At 38.0% G+C, this 20,885-nt stretch overlaps 2 protein-coding genes across 5 annotated transcripts in view; both read left to right on the forward strand.

The window, feature by feature from the left end:
• Positions 1 to 3,460, forward strand: part of LOC101746814 (apyrase) — a 30,760-nt gene extending 27,300 nt beyond the window's left edge. For all 3 annotated transcript variants that reach the window (XM_038012060.2, XM_038012059.2, XM_038012061.2), the window contains exons 8-11: positions 423 to 513; positions 1,017 to 1,163; positions 1,959 to 2,125; positions 2,932 to 3,460. In XM_038012060.2, the coding sequence (XP_037867988.1) occupies positions 423 to 513; positions 1,017 to 1,163; positions 1,959 to 2,125; positions 2,932 to 3,069 (543 nt within the window). In that variant the 3' untranslated portion in view covers positions 3,070 to 3,460. The remainder of the gene's footprint in view (positions 1 to 422; positions 514 to 1,016; positions 1,164 to 1,958; positions 2,126 to 2,931) is intronic.
• Positions 3,461 to 5,800: 2,340 nt separating this feature from the next.
• LOC101746956 (apyrase) lies at positions 5,801 to 19,891 on the forward strand. Of its 2 annotated transcripts, none has more exons than XM_012694840.4 (11): positions 5,801 to 6,110; positions 7,773 to 7,995; positions 9,286 to 9,483; positions 10,052 to 10,182; positions 10,773 to 10,920; positions 11,725 to 11,851; positions 12,655 to 12,809; positions 13,183 to 13,273; positions 13,794 to 13,940; positions 15,149 to 15,315; positions 19,717 to 19,891. In XM_012694840.4, the coding sequence occupies exons 1-11, from the start codon at positions 6,013 to 6,015 to the stop codon at positions 19,852 to 19,854; spliced, it is 1,623 nt and encodes a 540-aa protein (XP_012550294.1). In that variant the 5' UTR covers positions 5,801 to 6,012; the 3' UTR covers positions 19,855 to 19,891. The 2 variants fall into 2 exon arrangements, with proteins under 2 accessions (XP_012550294.1, XP_012550295.1); XM_012694841.4 differs by lacking the exon at positions 15,149 to 15,315 and adding an exon at positions 17,016 to 17,182 and having other exon boundaries at positions 5,802 to 6,110.
• The last annotated feature ends 994 nt before the right edge of the window (positions 19,892 to 20,885 follow it).

Below are 20,885 nucleotides of genomic sequence, written 5' to 3' on the forward strand. Positions count from 1 at the left end.
ATTTATATCATGGTTATAACCTTAGAACAGACACCAATCTTTGTATGTATTGTGCCTAACGGTTCGCGTATTATTCCAAGTATAACTCCAAAAATCAGTCTCTATAATACATACTAACATACTTTGTAATAATTGCCTCCAATTATTAGCGTGTTTATATTATGATGGTGATCATGATAATGAATAGTATAAAACAAAGTCACCTTCTTTTAGACCAGTTTTTGATACCATATTCACTAATAGAACAGGCAATAAACGAAGGTTTGCTATGTATGTAATTTGTAAATAGTTTGGACAAATTGGCTGAACTATAACGATGTCAAAAAAACTATTTTCGCTCGCCTAATCTTAAGAGAAAGTATAGTTAGCCCGGGTAGCCGAAACTGGCGGTGGAAAACTGCTATCATCAAATTATGTTTCAGGTCATGGCCAGAGCTCAGGGTGATAGCTGGCATCATGCCCATTTTTGCGTTATCAACCGAGGAAACGTTAGGATGGATATCGCACCCGGAAGTTAGTAATTATCTTACACACGTAGAAGAGAAATCCCTTTAGCCATCAGCTCCACTTTTTTATTTATTTTTTATTGCCCTTGTAGGCAGACGAGCATATGGCTCACCTAATGGTGAGTGGTTACCGTCGCCCAAGCCGCTGCCTACCGTTGAGCACTTTATGGCTTTTTCCTATACTTTTTTCTTTTTTATTGCATAGATGAGTGAACGAGTTCACAGCCCACCTGGTTGGTGTTAATTGGTTACTGAAGCCTAAAGACGTCTACAACTTAAATGCCGCCACCCACCTTGAGACATGAGTTCTAAGATCTCAGTATAGCTACTTCGAGTGAACGCTTTACATAGAGTACGTTATAGTAGACAACATAAAATAAACCATTTTCTTCCATATTGATTGGACCTGGAATATTGGGAAAGTTATAAGTCACCACCGCTATTACTTCATAGGCTCAATCGCATAAACTATTTTATTTTTCGTAATTCAAAATATGTCTGTAATTTCAGAAATAACATTCGAATCAGTGATCGTATCTACACCGTTCGAAAACAACGTCGAGGTTTTCGATTTAAGAGGAGACCACATTATGGAAATGCTCGAATTTTCTGTCGCTAATGTACCGTTTGCTGGTGCGAAAATGTTGCAAGTCTCTGGTAAGTTAAGGCTTAGGTAGTTGTTAGCATGACGTATCTAGAGACACCGGAATTATTAATCTAGCTTGAATAATATATTTAGAAAGACTTTATTTCGGTATATGAGACTTTGATCATACAAGGTACCCAGTATATTCAATAATTATGGCACTATAAGTTTAAAGTGTATCAAAATTCAATCCTAATCTTTGGTAGTATAAGAGGCTTTTCCAACTACGCGTGAACTTATGGGTTAGCTCTCGGGGCTCAATCTGGGAGGACATGTTAACAATAGCCTTATTAAAAGCGATGCCGCGCTAAATAGTGGTAACACCAGATCAGGACTGAGACGAAGACGATAAGAGAAGAGCGTATCCGTGGCTTAACAAGGGCTTACAAATAAGTGACGAAAACAAGATTGGAATATCTCAGAAGTTCAAGTTGTCGAAAATTAGTTTATGAATATGAAGATATTTTTTTATTGCTTAGATTCGTGGACGAGCTCACAGCCCACCTGGTATTAAATGGTTACCGGAGCCCATAGACATCTACAACGTAAATGCGCCACCTACCTTGAGATATAAGTTCTAAGGTCTCAAGTATAGTCACAACAGCTGCCCCGCCCTTCAAACCGAAACGCATTACTGCTTCACGGCAGAAATAAGCAGGGTGGTGGTACCTACCCGCGCATACTCACAAGAGGTCCTACCACCAGTACACACAGTTACACAGACTTTTTTAAATTGTATTCAACAAATTTTTCATTGACACAAAAGCCATCAAGGACTACGAGTCGGATATTCCACTTTTAAACAGGATTGTTGCTGACATTCGACGGGTCGAGGCCGCTAAATGAACGCGTCCTGAACGTGGCCGTCAGGTGCATCGCCTGCGACGTCCCCAGATACGAACCGCTGGAGCTTGACAAGTATTACAGAGTTGTCTCCCAGAGTTTCATCGGAGCCGGCGGAGATGGATTCACAGTGAGTAACGTTCCATATTCTTTTTCTATCTTTAACTTGGCACATATCTTTAACTCAACAATCCCGCAATGCTCAAAGACAAAAGTCTTCAATACTTGCGTGCTACCAGTCATGATATGACGCTAAAACGTGGACATTGACTGTAAGTTCAAAGTCGCTCAGAATGTTATGGAGAGAGACATGCTTGGAGTTTCTTTGATGGATCGAGTCAGAAATTAGGAAATCCGTCGAAGAACCAAAGTAACCGAAATAGCCCTAAAGATTAGCAAGCTGAAATGGCAATGGGCCGGACATACGTGTCGCAGAACCGATGGGCGATTTCCACTTAAACAAGTTCCGAACAACAACATACGGACCGTCGTTCTACCAAGCAATATCACCCACTCGGTGGAAGATCTTCAGGCATCTGTCAAATATCTTGTGTTCTGTGATGGCTACTCCCACAATATTATGTAATGGTTATGGTACTCCTCAAAACCGGAGGGCTTTACGGCTGAAATAGGCAAGATAGTAATACTTATCCGTACAGGTAGTAGTATTAAACGGTAGGCAGCGGCTTGGCTCTGCCCCTGGCATTGCTGAAGTCCATGGGCGACGGTAACCACTCACCATCAGGTGGGCCGTATGCTCGTTTGCCTACAAGGGCAATAAAAAAAAAAAACATAATAGTCTTATCCCACCAACAAATACGAATTGGTGATCGCAATTGATATAATACTCTGGAAATGCTCCATTCTTGCGCAAATTTACCAGGAAGATGTGGGATTCCAGACTGATACCACACACAATGTTCGGTGTGTTCCCAGATGATTTCAAACAACCGTAAGAACGTCGCAGTCGTGGGCGTCGACTATGATCTGCTGATGAAGTACGTGAGGCACCGGTCTCCAGTTTTCGCGGACGTAGATGGAAGGATATACATCGACAATCCTTGTGTAGTTTGACATGTATACACAGTTTACATGATTATTAAGTAGTTTCATTCACTCTTGTTAAGCTAATTGTTAGTAGCTGATATAACTATTATGGTTTCTTGGAGTATAGAAAAATATTTGAGGATAGATCTTAAAGTTTCTTCATAATTATTTTTTCTAGGATCTAGGTACTTCCGACTTGTGATAAACACGATTTGACGGTAAATTTTAGATCTTATTATTTCAATCCATGAATGTATCTTGAGTTTTAAATATATTTAACTTTGAAAAGACAATATAGATATATATAAATACATTGCATATAAAGTATACTCGTATGTAATGTGTACTAATTAAAAAAATTTTTTGTTTATGTAAGAAGAAATCGTTAAATGATATTAATTAAATTATTATATATTAATTTTTGTTTCAATCGGTACGTCTCCTAAACTTGGACTCACAAATTTTCATCAAACATAGCATTAGTATTCAGTTTGTGGTTTTTTGGATTATCCTATCGCGCCACATCAGGCCATTTTCGTATAAAATTTAAACAATTGAATCGAAGTCATCGTGGTCTAGTGATTACTGGTGGCCCGGAGGCCTTTCCGGTTTCACCAGGACAGGTGGGCGAGCAAAGGCTCAGCCAGGAGGGGTGGGATTTGCTAACATCTACCCGAGCGCCTCCGAAGGAGACCTAACAGCTCAAGAGTTCAGCTCAGCTTCGCGAATGAATCTACTACCGGATCGGAATCGCGACCCGCTGAGAAGATCCGGCGAGAAACTCAGCGAGCTGATTCATGGGTTAGGTTGCACGGCGAACTCTTTGTCGAGTTCGACGAGTACGGTTACCGAGGTCCCTAAGCCTGCTCCTAGTGTTAGAGCTAAAGGCGTCTAATGCAAAGGTTATTGGATCTGATGGATCCGTAAGGGCGTGTCTAGGGCGTCGACGGTGACTGGCTCCTGCGTGATCAGGATTCGGGGAGTAGTCAGCGGCGGCAACGATAAGGCGATTATCATGACGCATAGCCTTATCGAAGTACCGTTCCGACGCTGACTTCATGTATTTCTGGATAGATTCGAGGCCCAGGTAGTCGTGTAGGTCAACGTTCCTCACGAACCACGGAGCTCCGACGGCTAACCTGCAAAAGTGGGATTGTAGAGATTGGAGGGTGTCTATGTGTGTGCGGGCCGCGTGAGCGAACACCACATTCGCGTAAGTCATGACGGGCCTTATGCAAGCTTTGTAAAGTGTCACCTTGTTCCGAAGGGATATTTTACTCCGCTTACAGATCATGGGGTAGAGTCTACCGAGAATAAACGCGGCACGGTCACGGACTGATTTTATATACGGGCGGAATGTCATAGATGCATCCAGGGTAACGCCCAGGTACTTGACCTTCCTGGCCCAGGGTATGGGTTGTCTAAATAGAGTAATCGGGGGTGTGAGATTCCTCCTCCTAATCCCCCCTCTGAAATAGCACCGCAGTACTTTTCGCTGGGTTGATGTCTATGTGCCATTTTTGGAACCACTGTCCTAGGGCTAGGGCTGCGCTCTGAAGCTCCTTCGCGATTAGGGACTTGTTTCTACTGGAATAGTAAACAGTCGTGTCGTCGGCGAATAAAGCTAAATGGGTCGGCGGCGACCGGGGAATATCGTTAACGAATAAGCTACATAGGAGGGGTGAGAGGACAGAGCCTTGCGGGACTCCAGCTGTGAGAGGTCGTGGGGAGGAGCGGGTTCCCTCGACTCGATATCGAAAAGAGCGGTTCGACAAGAAGTCCCGTATGATGAGCACGAGACTATCCGGCAGGCCCATGTTGAATAGTTTGAAAATCAAACCGTTGTGCCAGACTTTGTCGAACGCTTTTGCGACGTCGAAGAAGAGAGCTCCCGTGTATAACGGTTTTGGTCGATTAAGCCCCACAAGAATGCGCTCCGTGAGGCGGTGCACCTGTTGAACGCATGAGTGATTTGTACGGAATCCAAATTGTTCATCGATGAGAATGCCCTTGGATGAGACGAAGTCTCTGAGGCGTTTGTAGAGCAGACGCTCATACAGTTTGCCTAGAGACATGAGGAGGCTAATCGGGCCGTAGCTCGTCGGATGATTTTTTGGTTTACTGGGTTTATGTATGCCGATAACGTCCGCTTCTTTCCACACCGCGGGAAAGATACAGTTCGCCATAGCGGCATTGAAAATAGATGCCAACATCACGATGAGTTGGACGGGTAAAAGTTTAATAACGCGGTTGGATATACCGTCGGAACCGGGAGCCTTGCGAGGACGTAGGTCTTTGATCAAGTCTTTAACTTCCATCGGGGTGACGCGGTCGTCGTGGCCTAAAAGATAAGACGATCCGTGCATTTGTATCTAGCGATGCAACGATGTTAGAATCCCGCAGGCGCCTAGGTGGGTGCCAGTTACTCAACAATAAATGTTCACGATTGACTTCCACAGGGAAGGAATAAGAGCATCGTGTAATAAAAATCAAACCCGTAAAATTATAATTTGCGTACTTCCTGGTGGCATTACTGGTGAAGGAGTGATTCGGTTTGAAGGGTGGAGCAGCCGTTGTAACTATAGTGAGACCTTAGAACTATATCTCAAGGTGTGTGGCGCATTTACGTTGTAGATGTCTATGGGCTCCAGTAACTACTTAACACCAGGTGGGCTGTGACCTCGTCCACAAATCTAAGCAATAAAAAAAAAAAAACTTCAGAGCTAGAAAATAAGTCATCGCTAAAAACATGTCAGTTACAGGACTGAAGTCGAGATATAAACATTCCGAAGTGTCCTATCAGAAAACTGCGGGTGTTTGAGCATACAAGACACGTTGTATCATTTATAATTTTACATTATCAAACGAATATAATGTTCACATAATCCCATATTATCTTTCATGTTCATGTGTTATCGAATGTTAGCATGTGCCCAATTTGAATTTAATTAATCAGATTTTAATCGGAAAATGAATTGGTATTGTGTTTTGACATTGTTTGTGGTCGTGAGTGCTCATGATAATAGATATGCCTTGAATATCCTGCATTATAATGATTTTCATGCGAGGTGAGTGCCTGATTTAAGGCTTCTTGAATTTTGTATGTAACTGACCTAAAGTAATAAACCAGGAGTAGACGCTTTGCTATTATATTTTGTGACTATCTGATAGTCTAAGGAACTAATAATAGCGGTTCGTCAAAATTGGATATATGGTCTAGGAACCCATGTATACAAAAATATATTTTTTATTTATTATACAGAGATAGTTTATGTGCGTGTAAATTTAAATCTAAAAAGTAATTTCATAAGGTCGCTATTAGAAACTGCTGTTTATTGAATAAACCCCGAATTTTTACTATCCGATTTTAAGGCATAACAATGATGGGTAACATTTTTATTCATCAAAACTACAGTTGATACTTCAGCCTTGTCTCAAGGTCAGTGACGATACTTTTATTGGGACGCCTGTAAATTCAGATAGCCATTTAGCACCCGGAGGCCCGTGAGTTCGTTTGCCCATGAAAAAAGCTAATTAATGGCTTGATACGATGGGACGAATACTCATTTGTGTTCAAATAACGATTATAGCGCCCTTAAACCAAAACACGTGTTCAGTTCCCAGCTCGCACTCGTAATAGAACTTAAGATAAGTAGGAATTTTCAAGGTGGGTGGCGCATTTACGTTGTAGATGTCCATGGGCTCCAGTAACCACTTTACACCAGGTGGGCTGTGAGCTCGTCTACTGACCTAAGCAATAAAAAAAAAAGGAATTGGAAAGATCCTCTTCCAGGAACGTACAACAAAAAATAAATACGATAGAAATAATGTTGAAGTAGTTGTAAGGGAGTGTTTATTAGGAAAATCTGAGAGATTTATTATTACTGAACAGAATTTGGTAAGTAGTATCAGAACCTAAAAAAAGCGATAGATAGCATCTATGACGTTAACACTATTAATGTCCATGCGGATAACATGGCACTCAGGTGTGATGTAGACTCTGCTTCTGACCCAAAAAAAAAGTAAAAAATACCTACTTAAATAATTTAGGCATTTATTTTTTATTATTTTTGCATTTAGGCATTATATTTGCATTAAATAATTAATTCTAGGCGATGCGACGCCACAATTGTTTGCAGTTATTTAAATGCGAAGACATTTAAATGGTGCTTAGTTGTAAGGTCAGATCTTCGAGCTATCTTTGATAGTCCATCTTGTATCAGACGCAATACAGATATGAAGATACGACAACGAATGTTTATAACGATTTATCTTGATTGTTACACGCGTGAATTTGGCGTGCAATGTACGTAGTGCGAGTGTGTGATCAAAATTACCCGACGACACTCTTTCGACATTCATTCCTTTTTTTCTATTTTTCTTACACTTGTAGTTTATCAGTATCGCGTTTGTTAAAACTGAGGCTTAGAACTAATGCTTCAAAGTGGGTGGCGGCATTTACGTTGTTAATGACCACGGGTTCCAGATAATCCGTCCGATCGGGGACACATCAAAGGAAAAACAAAATTGTTTATTTTTATATAATTCCGAGCTTTTTTATATTTTCTCACCTTTTAAACCTTCCCTGGACTTCCACGAATAATTCAAGACCAAAATTAGCCAAATCGATCTAGCCATTCTCGAGTTTTAGCGAGACTAACGAACAGCAATTCATTTTTATATATAGAGATTATTCTTAAATTTTTACCTTAAATTTGTTTTACCTTAAGATTCGTAGAAACCAGTCCAGCGGGCACACTTTGTAATCCGACCAATGCACCATGTATTGGAGGATTTGCCAGACTTGCTACTAAAGTAAGGGAGAGACAAGCAGCTGAACCAGACTCCTTGCTACTAAATGCAGGAGATAGCTTCCAGGGTACCATATGGTACAATATCTTTAGATGGAATGTAACTCAAGAGTTCATGAACATGCTCAAACATGATGCTCATGTAAGTTTCTCAAAGTTTTTTTTCTTCTTTTTAATGATAGTATTAGTAGGATACGAATATTTTAGGACAAATTATTATTTGATATTCAATCTTTTCGTAAGAGGTAGCTCTGTGTAGAATTTAACAGCGAAAGCTGATAAAGTTATCCATCTTATGTTGATTGCCAGAGATTATGGAGACCGGCAATGTCCAGAAAATAGCTAAGTCACTGCTTATCGCAAATGATTATTTTATCATCTCGAAGAAACATGTACATCATTGCGCTCAATAAATACCGAAAGGGGAGTACATTCAAAAGCCTGAATAAACACAGTGATTCTAGGTAGTCAGAATTAACTTTGGCATCTCAAAAATCTCAAGGGACTAAATGTCGAACAATTATTTGATCAGCCCTTTAATAGGGTAACTCGCATTCAACAGCCAGTAGAGTCAATAGTCAACACAACACAAGTGCCAATATCCAATTTTGGACACCATTCTTCACATCATAACGTCCAGATAATGATTATAAAGACATTGTCCTTCAAATCAGAACGTCCTTTTGTGCTAAACAATGACTTTAAAGACATAATCTACCACACACACTAATGACCTAGACAAGTGTTCATGGAACTAGAATTAGCAGTGCGTTTGGGTATTGAAAGAAGCTAAACGTACTTCAAAGAAGCGTGATGACGAATGATGAATGGTAATGTGAAGCATTGGTAGCAGCTGGAAGTCAGTCTAATTACCCTACAGATAAAGATATTTAGTGCAGTTAAATATAAATATCATTTACATCTACTAGATACTTATATCATCTATCACACAATAAAAACAAAAAAATAACTGCATAAAAACGGATTTATTCCCTTTGGTACCCACAAAGCGACAGATAATTACAGATGGAACTACTCTTATGACGTCACGTTTATAAATACAGGAAATTATAGAAGATTATCTAAACAATTATATTAATGTAATTCATATATTATATAAGTATTATTATCTCAATTCAGATAAGAATGTTCTAAACTACGATAAATAATGAAGGACGAACACCTTGTTAGTAGCAATGAGAATACGCGGATATGTTTATATATATTTAAAATATGTGAGCAGAGCTTTTTTGCTTTAATCTCCTTTACTCCTTTTAAATTTCCGTAATATTTCGCTTCCATTAACGTTTTCCTTACCCACTACATGTGTTTCTTTTTAACTTCGCTTACCTTTTGTTTTGTTCACCATTCATTTGTGTCATCCAAATCTAAATTAAAAAGTCGAAGAATTTGGGACCTTGTTATGTTCTAGGTCTTAGGAAACCATGAGTTCGATAACGGCATTGAAGGCGTAGTACCTTATCTTGAGCACTTGGATTCTCCTGTAGTCACTGCCAATATTATTGATGACGATGAGCCAAGTATCCAAGGGCTGTACAAACCAAGTATTATAGTAGAACGAGGAGGACGGAAGATTGGTATAATCGGTGTTATTATTGCCATTACCGATGTGAGTTATGTTTCACTAGTTATTGGTTATTTGAGGTTTATTTTTAGTTCATATGGGCACATTTCCGGATACAACAAGGCGGTAAATTTATAGTATTGATAACCTCGAAATTAAATGTTGAAGCATAGCTTACTAGAAAAATAAGTACTTTACTTCGCAAATATTTTTTTTGGTTGCCATGCCAATGATAGTAGATACGATAATCAATTCAGTATCCTCAGAAAAATCTTTAGATAAATTACTACACAGAGAGCAATTTGGACTTTTATTATAATCTTAACAACTGAATTTATATGTTTTATTTCGGCCACTTTTATCGTAAAGCAATTACGCGCATTTGAAGATTATCATAGTCAATATATAATAAAATTGATATTTCATCATCGTTTTTTAAGATGGGAAGCAGCATCCACCTGTTAATGCCTCCTGAACTCCAGTAAACACTCAATAATAGGCCAAGATCTCGACTGCCGATATATTCCAAAAGAAACGAAAAAAGCTATACAAACTAACTAATTATTCTGATCATATTAGGAATATACCTTAATAACATAATCATAAATTTCAGCAACTAGCATCTACTGGAAAACTACAATTCACCGATGAAGTTGAAACAGTCAAAGCAGAAGCGGAGAAACTACACCAACAAGGAATCGACATCATTATAGTACTGTCACATTGCGGTCTTGATATTGATAGGTAAGAAAATAGAAATGCATGATATGTGAAGGGTGGGGCAGCTGTTGTAAGAAAGGTGGGGCAGGCGTTGTAAGGAAGGTAGGGCAGCCATGTAATATAAAAGCACTTAACACCACGAGATCGCGCAGAGTGTGTACAGAGGGGGAAAATATTAATCAATGGAATTAATGGAAATCAAGAGCACACATTTGTCTCACCTGAAAAATAAGTTTGGCAAATTGGTTGCTTGGTCAATTTTCAATGAACAAAGAATTTTATTTGTAATTAAATATTCGAAGTTTTGGGTCCCTCTACCTCATGCTAATATCGACGCAGCACCTCACTGAGCGATCAGAGGTAATTAATTCTAAATCAACGATCAAACTGAAAATAATCATGATTCTTAATGGTGCACGTAAATGTTGTTCATCGTTTTAGCTTTTAAAAGCCTTTTACCAGTAGCCATCGTCAACTATTATTTTAGATGCCATATAATAAGGTAACATTGTGTATAAACCGAGATAATTAATGTAAATTCTATGGTGGGTATACAATTCGAATTCACTGAGGTTTTGAGCACCCTACAATTAAAGGTAACAATAATTTTTCAGAGAAATAGCGGCTAACGGTGGTCCTCACATCGACATCGTTGTAGGAGGTCATAGTCACACCCTGCTCTTTAATGGTGAGCCTCCAGAGAACAGCGGGTTTGTCCCTCGTGGTCCCTATCCGGTCGTTGTGGATACTGACGGCGGACCGGTAATTGTAATCTAAAGTATTTAGTACCCTCCTTTTCGATGAGGTTTTTTTCTATAGGTGGACTGAAATACAAAGTAAAATCCGATCGAAAACCAAAGAGATAAATTGTTTTATTTTGTGTAAAACATAGCCAATAAAAAAAAGGTAAAGAAAATTTAAATATTACTGTTGGTAGGACCTCTTCTGAGTTCGCACGGGACCCTGCCTATTTCTGCCGTGAAACGGTAATGCGTTTCGGCTTGAAGGGTGTGGCAGCCGTTGTAACTATACTGAGACCTTAGAACTTATATCTCAAGGTGGGTGGCAGCTTTTACGTTGTAAATGTCTATGGGCTCCAGTAACCATTTAACACCAGGTGGGCTGTGAGCTGGTCCACCTATCTAAGCAATAAAAAAAAATCTATTACATTTAGTGGGGTGGCATATATCATATAGCATTTAATGTGAGAGAGAAAACGATCACTAAGATGTTTCTTGTTAATGTGTAAAATTATAGTTATAGAGATAAATACCATTTTTCCGGATAAAGGTACCCTATGTCATTTTCTGTACTTCAACGTGATCGATACAGTATTTAAAACGGGAAAACGCTACAAACAAACTACATTTTGCATTTTGAAGTAGTAAATATCAGTAGATTCAATAGATGAAAACGTTACACCACAGTCAGGGCAGTATCAACTTGGCATATTGTAAAATCCAACGCTACTATTGCTAAGTATTTTACTCCAAAAACATAAGTAGTCCGGTGTTATTCTGAAGATGTTTGTCAATTTTAATACTTTTTCATTCCACATTTCCTTAGGTATTGATCGTCCAGGCTGCCGCGCACACACAGTATCTTGGCGAGATCAAACTGTTTTTCGATGACTCAGGCAATCTACTTGATTGGGAGGGTCATCCTCATTACATTGGGAATGAAATCGAACAAGGTATTTGACCTTTCGCTAAATTATACGTTGTTCTAAGGGAAATGAATGCGATTTTGTCATGAGATAGTCAATTCGGGAGTATAATGGAGTGCAGCTGTATATTAAATGACTTGGGGAATCATTTGATAGGTTTTTTTTAAAAAGGATACGGAATTTCAAATTTTTTTGTTAAGATGCCTTTTCGTTTTTTTTTTCGGTTTCAACGATATCGGTTCTGAAATTTTAATATGGAATTTATAGCGTGATTCATTAAAAAAAAATACAAATGGAGTGGTCGAGACGAAATTTAAAAAAAAGAAGCTTTTGAAATCTAAGTCTAAGCCTCAGTCCATGGTTCTCTTAAAATATCATCGTATTGCATACATACTTATAAGATACGATATTAAAATATAAGTCAAACGAGTGGACGTGGGCAGTGCCAGACCGATCACTGGCAGACCTTGGGATAGGGTAGCTCAGCAGTGGATGTTTGCCGGCTGATGATGAATCAAACCTCCATTTTAACGCATTTATCATCTGGAATCAGCTTATACTATTTATGTTATACTAGCGATAAGCCTAAGTTACTCCTTATATCATCAGCTACCTATTAGTGAAAGTTTCGTCAAAATCGGTCCAGCCGTTCCAGAGATTAGCCGGAACAAACAGACAGACAAGAATTTAAAAAAATGTTATTTTGGTGTTTGTACCGTATATATATTCATATGCATGTAAAAGCGGTTATTTCAATATTACAAACAGACACTTCAATTTTATTTATAAGTACGTATAGATGATTTAACGTAGCAGTATACTATCCACAGCGCCCGATGTTTTAGAAAAAATTAAAGTATACCAACCATTGATCGAAGAACAAGCGTCAGTGGAAGTAGGTTCATCGCTCGTGCACTTGTCTTCAAGGTGCGCTTGCGGTGAATGTAACCTTGGCAGTCTTATCTGCGATGCTTTCATGCACGAAGTGAGTACAGTGTCTATGGAATCTTTTAAAAGACCGCGCATTTGAGACTATATTAATTGGTACGATACCTTGTATAGTCTGATAGTAATAAAAAATATTATACAGTGGCCAACCTCTGGTCTACCAAAATTTGCGAGTAATTAATAATCAAGTATCTCAAAGCTTATCTCACATTATGTGGGGTCTACGTAAAATCTACTTAGGGTGCTGCATAAGGATTTGGCATGAGCTTTACAATGGGATGCCCGATTGAAGTCAATGATGGAAGAATGACACCTATTAAAAAATATCAGTAAATATTTTATGAAGTTCCTTTCATCTTGCGATTAATATAATATAAAGATTGCGGTGATGAATATAAGTCATGTTTCAGGTCATGGACAGAGCCCAGGGTAACAATTGGCATCATGCTCATTTCTGCGTTATCAACCAAGGCGGTATCAGAGTGGACATCGAACCTGGAAGTTAGTTATGATATTAGCGTACACTGATCAACGAGCAATCTTTTATAGCGTTCATCTCGATACCTCCAATAAACACTACGCTAATTCCAAATTCGTAGGTTTACAGGAGGAGCGTTTAAACGAAAAAAGTTGATAAAATCATTATTATTGCAGATATATTTATGGTTTTTTTTGTGTAACTAGCTGATTTACTCTTGCTTCGAACCCCATCAATAATAATTTGTAATACTTTTGAAATAGTGAAGCGATTGGCGTGAAAAACGAAAATTTCAAAATTTTGAGTTAGAGTGGTGTTCATTGGAGGCATCGATCCGATCCCAGCAGCTACCCATTCTAACTGAGAAATATATGTATTTATTTTTAACTTGCCATTTTCCATGATAATTGGCATTGTACTATTACCATTTGAGTGTCCTTGTTTCTGTTGTTTAAATCTCCGGCACCGATAATACAAAAAAAGCCTTACCTTGGAGCGGTTCGCGATGTGAAATGCTTAATGAACAAAGATCTCTAATTTCAGAAATAACGTTCGAATCTGTGATCTCATCGACACCGTTCGAGAACAGCGTTGAGGTTTTCGATTTAAGAGGAGACCACATTATGGAAATGCTCGAATTTTCTGTCGCTAATGATCCCTATGCTGGTGCGAGAATGTTGCAAGTATCTGGTAAGTAAATTGTATGCTGTGTAATTAAGATTTCAAACTTCTATGAGTAAGTGATTGAGAGAATTCGTATTAAGTGTGTTTTCACAATATTTCTCCATAACTTATTTTACTAAAGACCCATACGGGCCCATATTGGCCATAGTCGAAGATTTAAGTGAAATTCTTTTATCTAAGAAAGGAAACTTTAAATTTTTTTGCTCCTAAAGTCAATCAAATCGATTCGCAAGCTCCCCAATGTACAAGTAAGCTTGATATTTCCCATAGCATTTTTAGATCCAAACTTCATTTATAATTACGGACTTTTGTATGGGAAATGTTGTATTAAGCGTACTGTTGTTAAATTGCATTTTATATAATAATATGTTAAAAAAGTATTTTAATTTCGTTAATTGCTTTTGGATTTTAACAGTCCATGAAGATAAAACGGTTTACTGTTCGTTTTGATCGCACGCTTAATGATGGAGCTACAATTAATTAATTCTATTCTTTTCATAATCATTTTAATGAGAGGCGTTTTAAATAAAATGAAATGGTAGTTCATTTTCAAAGGTATTTTGTTTCGTTTGGTTATATATAAAAAAAAAATTACAGATCATGCTTTTATCCATTTAAATTTATAAATATTTTTAAAATATACATTTATTTATATCTATCAAATTTATGTTTATCATTTATCATTATAACAATATGTGTTTGTCTGTTTTAAAATAGTTAGGGCCTTAATCTTAACTTTGTTGTCTTTCTCATTAACCTAGAGTATCCATAGATGATTTACTTATCTTCTCTTCTTTGAAACTCTATCTCTTGATATTAAGATTTGCATTAGAGACTGCAATAGGTGATACTGTGTTTTTGATAGGAATATGTTCAGAGAAGTAATATTTTTTACAATTTTCACACCTAAAAGTTGAATCCGAACGTTTAAAATCACTTTTTCTAGTAAATTCTTTAAGTTGTGATTTGAAGTGTCAATATCAGTCATTATAATTAATTAGTCTTAATAATAATAGATAATCTTCGTACTCACATATCATGGATGTCCATTATTAATATCGGCTTTGTAGTTTTATTTATTTCCAATCCAATTCCATTCCAATCCAAAAATGCAATATCATAGATATGTCTCAATCGGCATATCCACGAAAACACATTTTCATTGACAAAAAATCAATCAAGGACTACGAGTCGGATATTCCACTTTTAAACAGGATTGTTGCTGACATTCGACGGGTCGAGGCCGCTAAATGAACGCGTTCTGAACGTGGCCGTCAGGTGCATCGCCTGCGACGTCCCCAGATACGAACCGCTGGAGCTTGACAAGTATTACAGAGTCGTCTCCCAGAGTTTCATTGGAACCGGTGGCGATGGATTCTCTGTGAGTGATGTTTGGTCGATGACGTATCGCGTTAACCAAAGCCTTTTTTTATGATTGAAAGATTACTGGTGGCCCGGAGGCCTTTCCAGTTTCACCAGGACAGGTGGGCGAGCAAAGGCTCAGCCAGGAGGGGTGGGATTTGCTAACAACTGCCCGAGCATCTCCGAAGGAGACCTAACAGCTCAAGAGCAATTGCTTCGCGAATGAATCTACTACCGGATCGGAATCGCGACCCACTGAGAAGATCCGACGAGAAACTCAAGGGGCTGATGCATGTCCAGTTCGACGAGTACAGTTACCGGGGTTCCTAAGCCTACTCCTAGTGTTAGAGCTGAAGACGTCAATTAACCAATGCCCGTCGCCTTCGACAATATTCAAAAGTAACGAAATCAGCTAGTAGTTATTCAATAGTGCAGGACGCCTTCAGGCTCGGTGGAGTGGTGATCTGTGCCGGGTGGCTGGCAGGAGCTGGATGAAAGAAGCCAAGGATCGTGCTCAGTGGTGAGCAATTGGAGAGACCTATGTCCAGCAGTGGACTATTATAGGCTGATGATGATGATAATGATTTTATTTTTATTGCCCTTGTAGGGACTAATTTAAGGAACATCCCGTTGGTTTTGTTGATGCCGATTTAGTCCAGTGTAAGGTCAATGGTCCCGAATTTGTAGGGTGTATGATGTGATGTATCATGATTCTGTTTTCGGAAAAATCTAGAATTCATGAGGTTACCTAGGTACTATAATAGATTGGTTGTTTGCGGTGTGACATTTTTTGTTAATTGTTGAAAGATCAAGTTAGATATTACTTCTTTTAGTGAAATATCTGCATAATTTCGTTACCTATAATTTATATATATTATTATTTATAAGCACTTTTAATAATATGTATATTAAAACTATATATTATACACATGTAATTCCTGTTTATATAGAAATATTTTTATTTATTCATAATATTTTATTTGTGATAGTGTCTGATCGGCATTACGACAAGTAAAAAAATCTTTGTCGCATTCATTACTTTTAAAAACATCACCATAAATTAATGTGGTCACTTTTGTTTGATACGATATTCAAAGCAAAGATCGGTTGGTTTTTATTTAATTTTTTTAATGTCACGTAATGTAATGCAATTTGAATGAATAGCTCACCTTCTTTATCCATTGCGGGTGCAAATAGGAAATCACTTATTACTGCTAGGTATTGCGACAAATATTTATGTTAAACTTACGAAATTAAAACTGAATTTACGCTGGAATTTATAACTATTTCGATCTCGGGATCAGTCGTATTATATCAAGTTTTCTTTATAGGAATGTCGCAATTCCAAGCCTTCCTGTGTTAACATCCTCACAGAGTTCTTTTATTTATTTATTGCATAGGTGGATGGACGAGCTCACGGCACACCAGATGTTAATTGTTTACCGGAGTCCATAGACATCTACAACATAAATGCCGCCACCTACCTTGAGATCTGAGTTTTAAGGTCTCAATACAATACAACGGCTGCACCACCTTTCAAACCGAAACACACTACTGCTTCACGGCAGAAACAGACAGGGTCGTGGTACCTACCCGTGTGGACTCATAAGACGTCCTACCACCAGTTCGTTAGCAATCAATCAATAAGCAACATAACGTCTTATAAAAACAATCGCCTTGATTTGATCCGCCTCATAACTGAGTTCCCGGTTATTCTAGGGATTCGACCGGTTTTCGATGGCTCTCGACCTGTAGGCAGCCGGTTGATCAGTGTGACAATTCGATGCATTGAATGCAGCGTTCCGGTATACGAACCGCTGATACCAGACCGCTATTATAGGGTTGTCACGCCAGATTTCATTGGTAACGGTGGAGGCGGATTTTATGTGAGTAATTTACGGAAAATATATTTAAATAACGTAAACTATACGTAGTAATAATAAAAAAAATGAATTTATTTTATGAGGACAACAGCTGCGGTACCTGGTGTCGTCTCTAGTGGAATTTAACATTAGATAATATGCACACATAACACAGATCATAGTTTCATTGAAACATTATTTTAGTGAATCGAAACGCATTTTGAAAAATCAACAAGAATATAATAATATACTAGTTGTTACCCGCGGCTTCGTCTGCGTGGTCAAGGAACAGTGTCAGTTTAGATTCCGATGGGTTTTTTTTTAAATTTTGTTTCATTTACTTCAGATTTTGCATCTATATTACACTCATTAACATTTCATATATTATACCAGAATTAAATTAAAACAATAACTACAATCTCGGAATAAAACAAAAGCAATAATAATAATAATAATAAAAAATAAATGCTTTTTCGGAATAAAAGGTTGCCTATGTTACTGTTCTGGCCTCATAAAAAAAACTGTCAATCCATCGCTTCGTTTCGACATGACAACAATGACAAACAAATACAAACAAACACACATTCACATTTATTAAATTAATATAGAATTGATAAATAAGAATTATCATTAAACGAAATTATGCAGATATCTAAGCTAAGCTATGCCAATAACATTTTTGTAAATTAAATAATATAAAAGCACTGAAATAATGATTATATTTTTAAAGTCACGCAGCTATTAGAATGGTTTACTAAATAAACGATTTAAAAAAGCGTAAATGACAACTTTAACATTTCCTTAAGTTTCAACAAATTGACCAACAAACTTCGCAATACCCGGCCAAGAAAGATGCTTAACTTAGTCATAAATAATACCAACGCTTCCTTATTTATATAAGCGGCTCTTAAATTTTAGAAGCTCATAAAAGTTTCCATTTATAAAATTTGGTATTGGGAATCAGTTTGAACGTGATAGCTGCAATTCTCTTTTTATTTTTATTTTTTATTGCTTAGATGGTTGGACGAGCTCACAGCCCACCTGGTGTTAAGTGGTTACTGGAGCCCATAGACATCTACAATGTAAATGCGCCACCCACATTGAGATATAAGTTCTAAGGTCTCAAGTATAGTTACAACGGCTGCCCCACCCTTCAAACCGAAACGTATTACTGCTTCACGGCAGAAATAGGCAGGGCGGTGGTACCTTCCCCCGCGGACTCACAAGAGGTCCTACCACCAGTAATTACGCAAATTATAATTTTGCGGGTTTCATTATTATTACACGATGCTATTCCTTCACCGTGGAAGTCAATCGTGAACATTTGTTGAGTACGTATTTCATTAGAAAAATTGGTACTCGCCTGAGATTCGAACACCGGTGCATCGCTCAACACGAATGCACCGGACGTCTTATCCCTTAGGCCACGACAACTTCAAACTTCAACTTCTCTTTGTTTATTAGTAAAATCACGTAACGAAATCCTTTTTTTACTGAATAGGTTTAAAACGAAATTTACAATATGCTATTTGTTCTTGTACCTTCATTCAATCGATGTCGAACACCAGTTGTAGTGTTGCTGTTGAGAAAACATATTGCGATAAAATATTTTTATTTATTTTTTTATTTATTCGTGCAGGCAGACGAGCACACGGCCCACCTGATGGTGAGTGGTTACCGTCGCCCATGAACTTCAGCAATACCAGGGGCAGATTTAAACCGCTGCTTACCGTGAACTTTAACATGAATTTTGACATTAAAATATATGTCAGATTAAGACTTAGACATCAGGAATTTATTACTATTCAATAATCACTGATTAATTTAAATGAAATAAAATGAATGATTAATTTAAATAAATGAATGAGTTTGAATAATTTAAATAACCCAGTAATTTAAATGAACTATAAAAATGCATACTGAACTAATTAAATGACAATTGTGAATGATAACGATCACATAGGGCAGTACTATCTGTCATGGACAGAGTACCTGCATCCACTGCAATAGGGACAGTACTGATCGTCAAAGACAACATTCCACATCCAATATCTATAGCATTAGCTACCAAACTAATGACCGTTTCCGACTTCATTTAGCTACCAAACTATTGACAGTCTCCGACATACAAATGTTTAACGAATACCCGCAATGTTATTAAATTAATAACGAACTGAAGCGCGAGGTCAACGGCCGCATGAAGGCGCGGGTTCGTTGAACTTTTTATAATCATTGCTTACCAAACGAGCAGTATTACTGGTACTATTGGTGGTAGGACCTCTTGTGAGTCTGCGCGGGTGGGTACCACCGCCCTGCCTATTTCTGCCGTGAAGCAGTAATGCGTTTCGGTTTGAAGGGTGGGGCAGCCGTTGTAATTATAATGAGACCTTAGAACTTATATCTCAAGGTGGGTGGCGGATTTACGTTGTAGATGCCTATGGGCTCCAGTAACCACTTAACACCAGGTGGGCTGTGAGCTCGTCCACCTATCTAAGCAATAAAAAATTAATAAAATATTTACGCTTAGCTAACCATTCAATTTCCCTGTGTGTTCCCAGATGATTTCAAACAACCGTAAGAACGTAACAGTCGTGGGCGTCGACTATGATCTGCTGATGAAGTACGTGAGGCACCAGTCTCCAGTGTTCGCGGACGTGGATGGAAGGATACACATCGACAATCCATGTATAGTCTGAGTACAATGTACGGAGTGAAATATAACGTTTATTTGAATTGTTTGGTTTCATTTACTCGTAAGTAAATTAAATGCCATTTCTTACAGGGTTAATTGTGACGTTTCCAATATTATTATTATTTATTGCTTATATGAGTGGACGAGCTCACAGTCCACCTGGTGTTAAGTGGTTACTGAAGCCCATAGACATCTACAACGCAAATGCGTCACCCACCTTGAGATATAAGTTCTAAGGTCTCAAGTATAGTTATAACGGCTGCCCCACCCTTCAAGCCCAAACGCATAACTGCTTCACGGCAGAAATAGGCAGGGTGGTGGTACCTACCCGTGCGGACTCACAAGATGTCCTACCACCAGTAAAAATTAAGTATTAAGTATTAAGTCCTCCTATCTCTTCTCCTGGGAGTCGTAAAATTCGATTCACCACAGAATAGTTAGCAGCGTTCTTTGAGTATTAAGCTGTTGCCTACTGCGTACAACATCAAATATAAATAGTTTAATATTGATTATAAAATTTCCGGAATTGTTTCGGATATTCCGCGCATCCGGCAACCCTTTCCATACAAGAGTACTTGCAACAATTAACGGGACGTGAGTGTACCGTACAAAATAATAATTTTCCATCGTGTTACTTTTTCTTTTTTAAATAGGAACTCAAATTTTATTTATTTAATATATTTTGTACACACAGCTGTTAGAAAAAACACGACAATAAGGATACAGAGTACAAGGGCACTACTTATTTCATGTTGAAATCTCTTCCAGTAGGCCCGCAAAAGGAAAGAAGATTTAGGGACACAAACCTAGTGCATACAGTAAACATTACATATAATAATATATAGATATTACAAGATTCAAAACAATATATTATATACATACAAATACGCACAAACACACACATATACTTACTTTATATTATAATACATTATACAAATATACGTCTCGTTTTTACCATCGCACCGCTCGCCACCGGAGTAGAGTTCATCCATACTACCTGGAGACACTGCGGTCATCCACAGTGCGTTTCCAGAG

Source organism: Bombyx mori, chromosome 7, assembly GCF_030269925.1.
Source record: "Bombyx mori chromosome 7, ASM3026992v2".
Classification (NCBI taxonomy): Eukaryota; Metazoa; Arthropoda; class Insecta; order Lepidoptera; family Bombycidae; genus Bombyx; species Bombyx mori.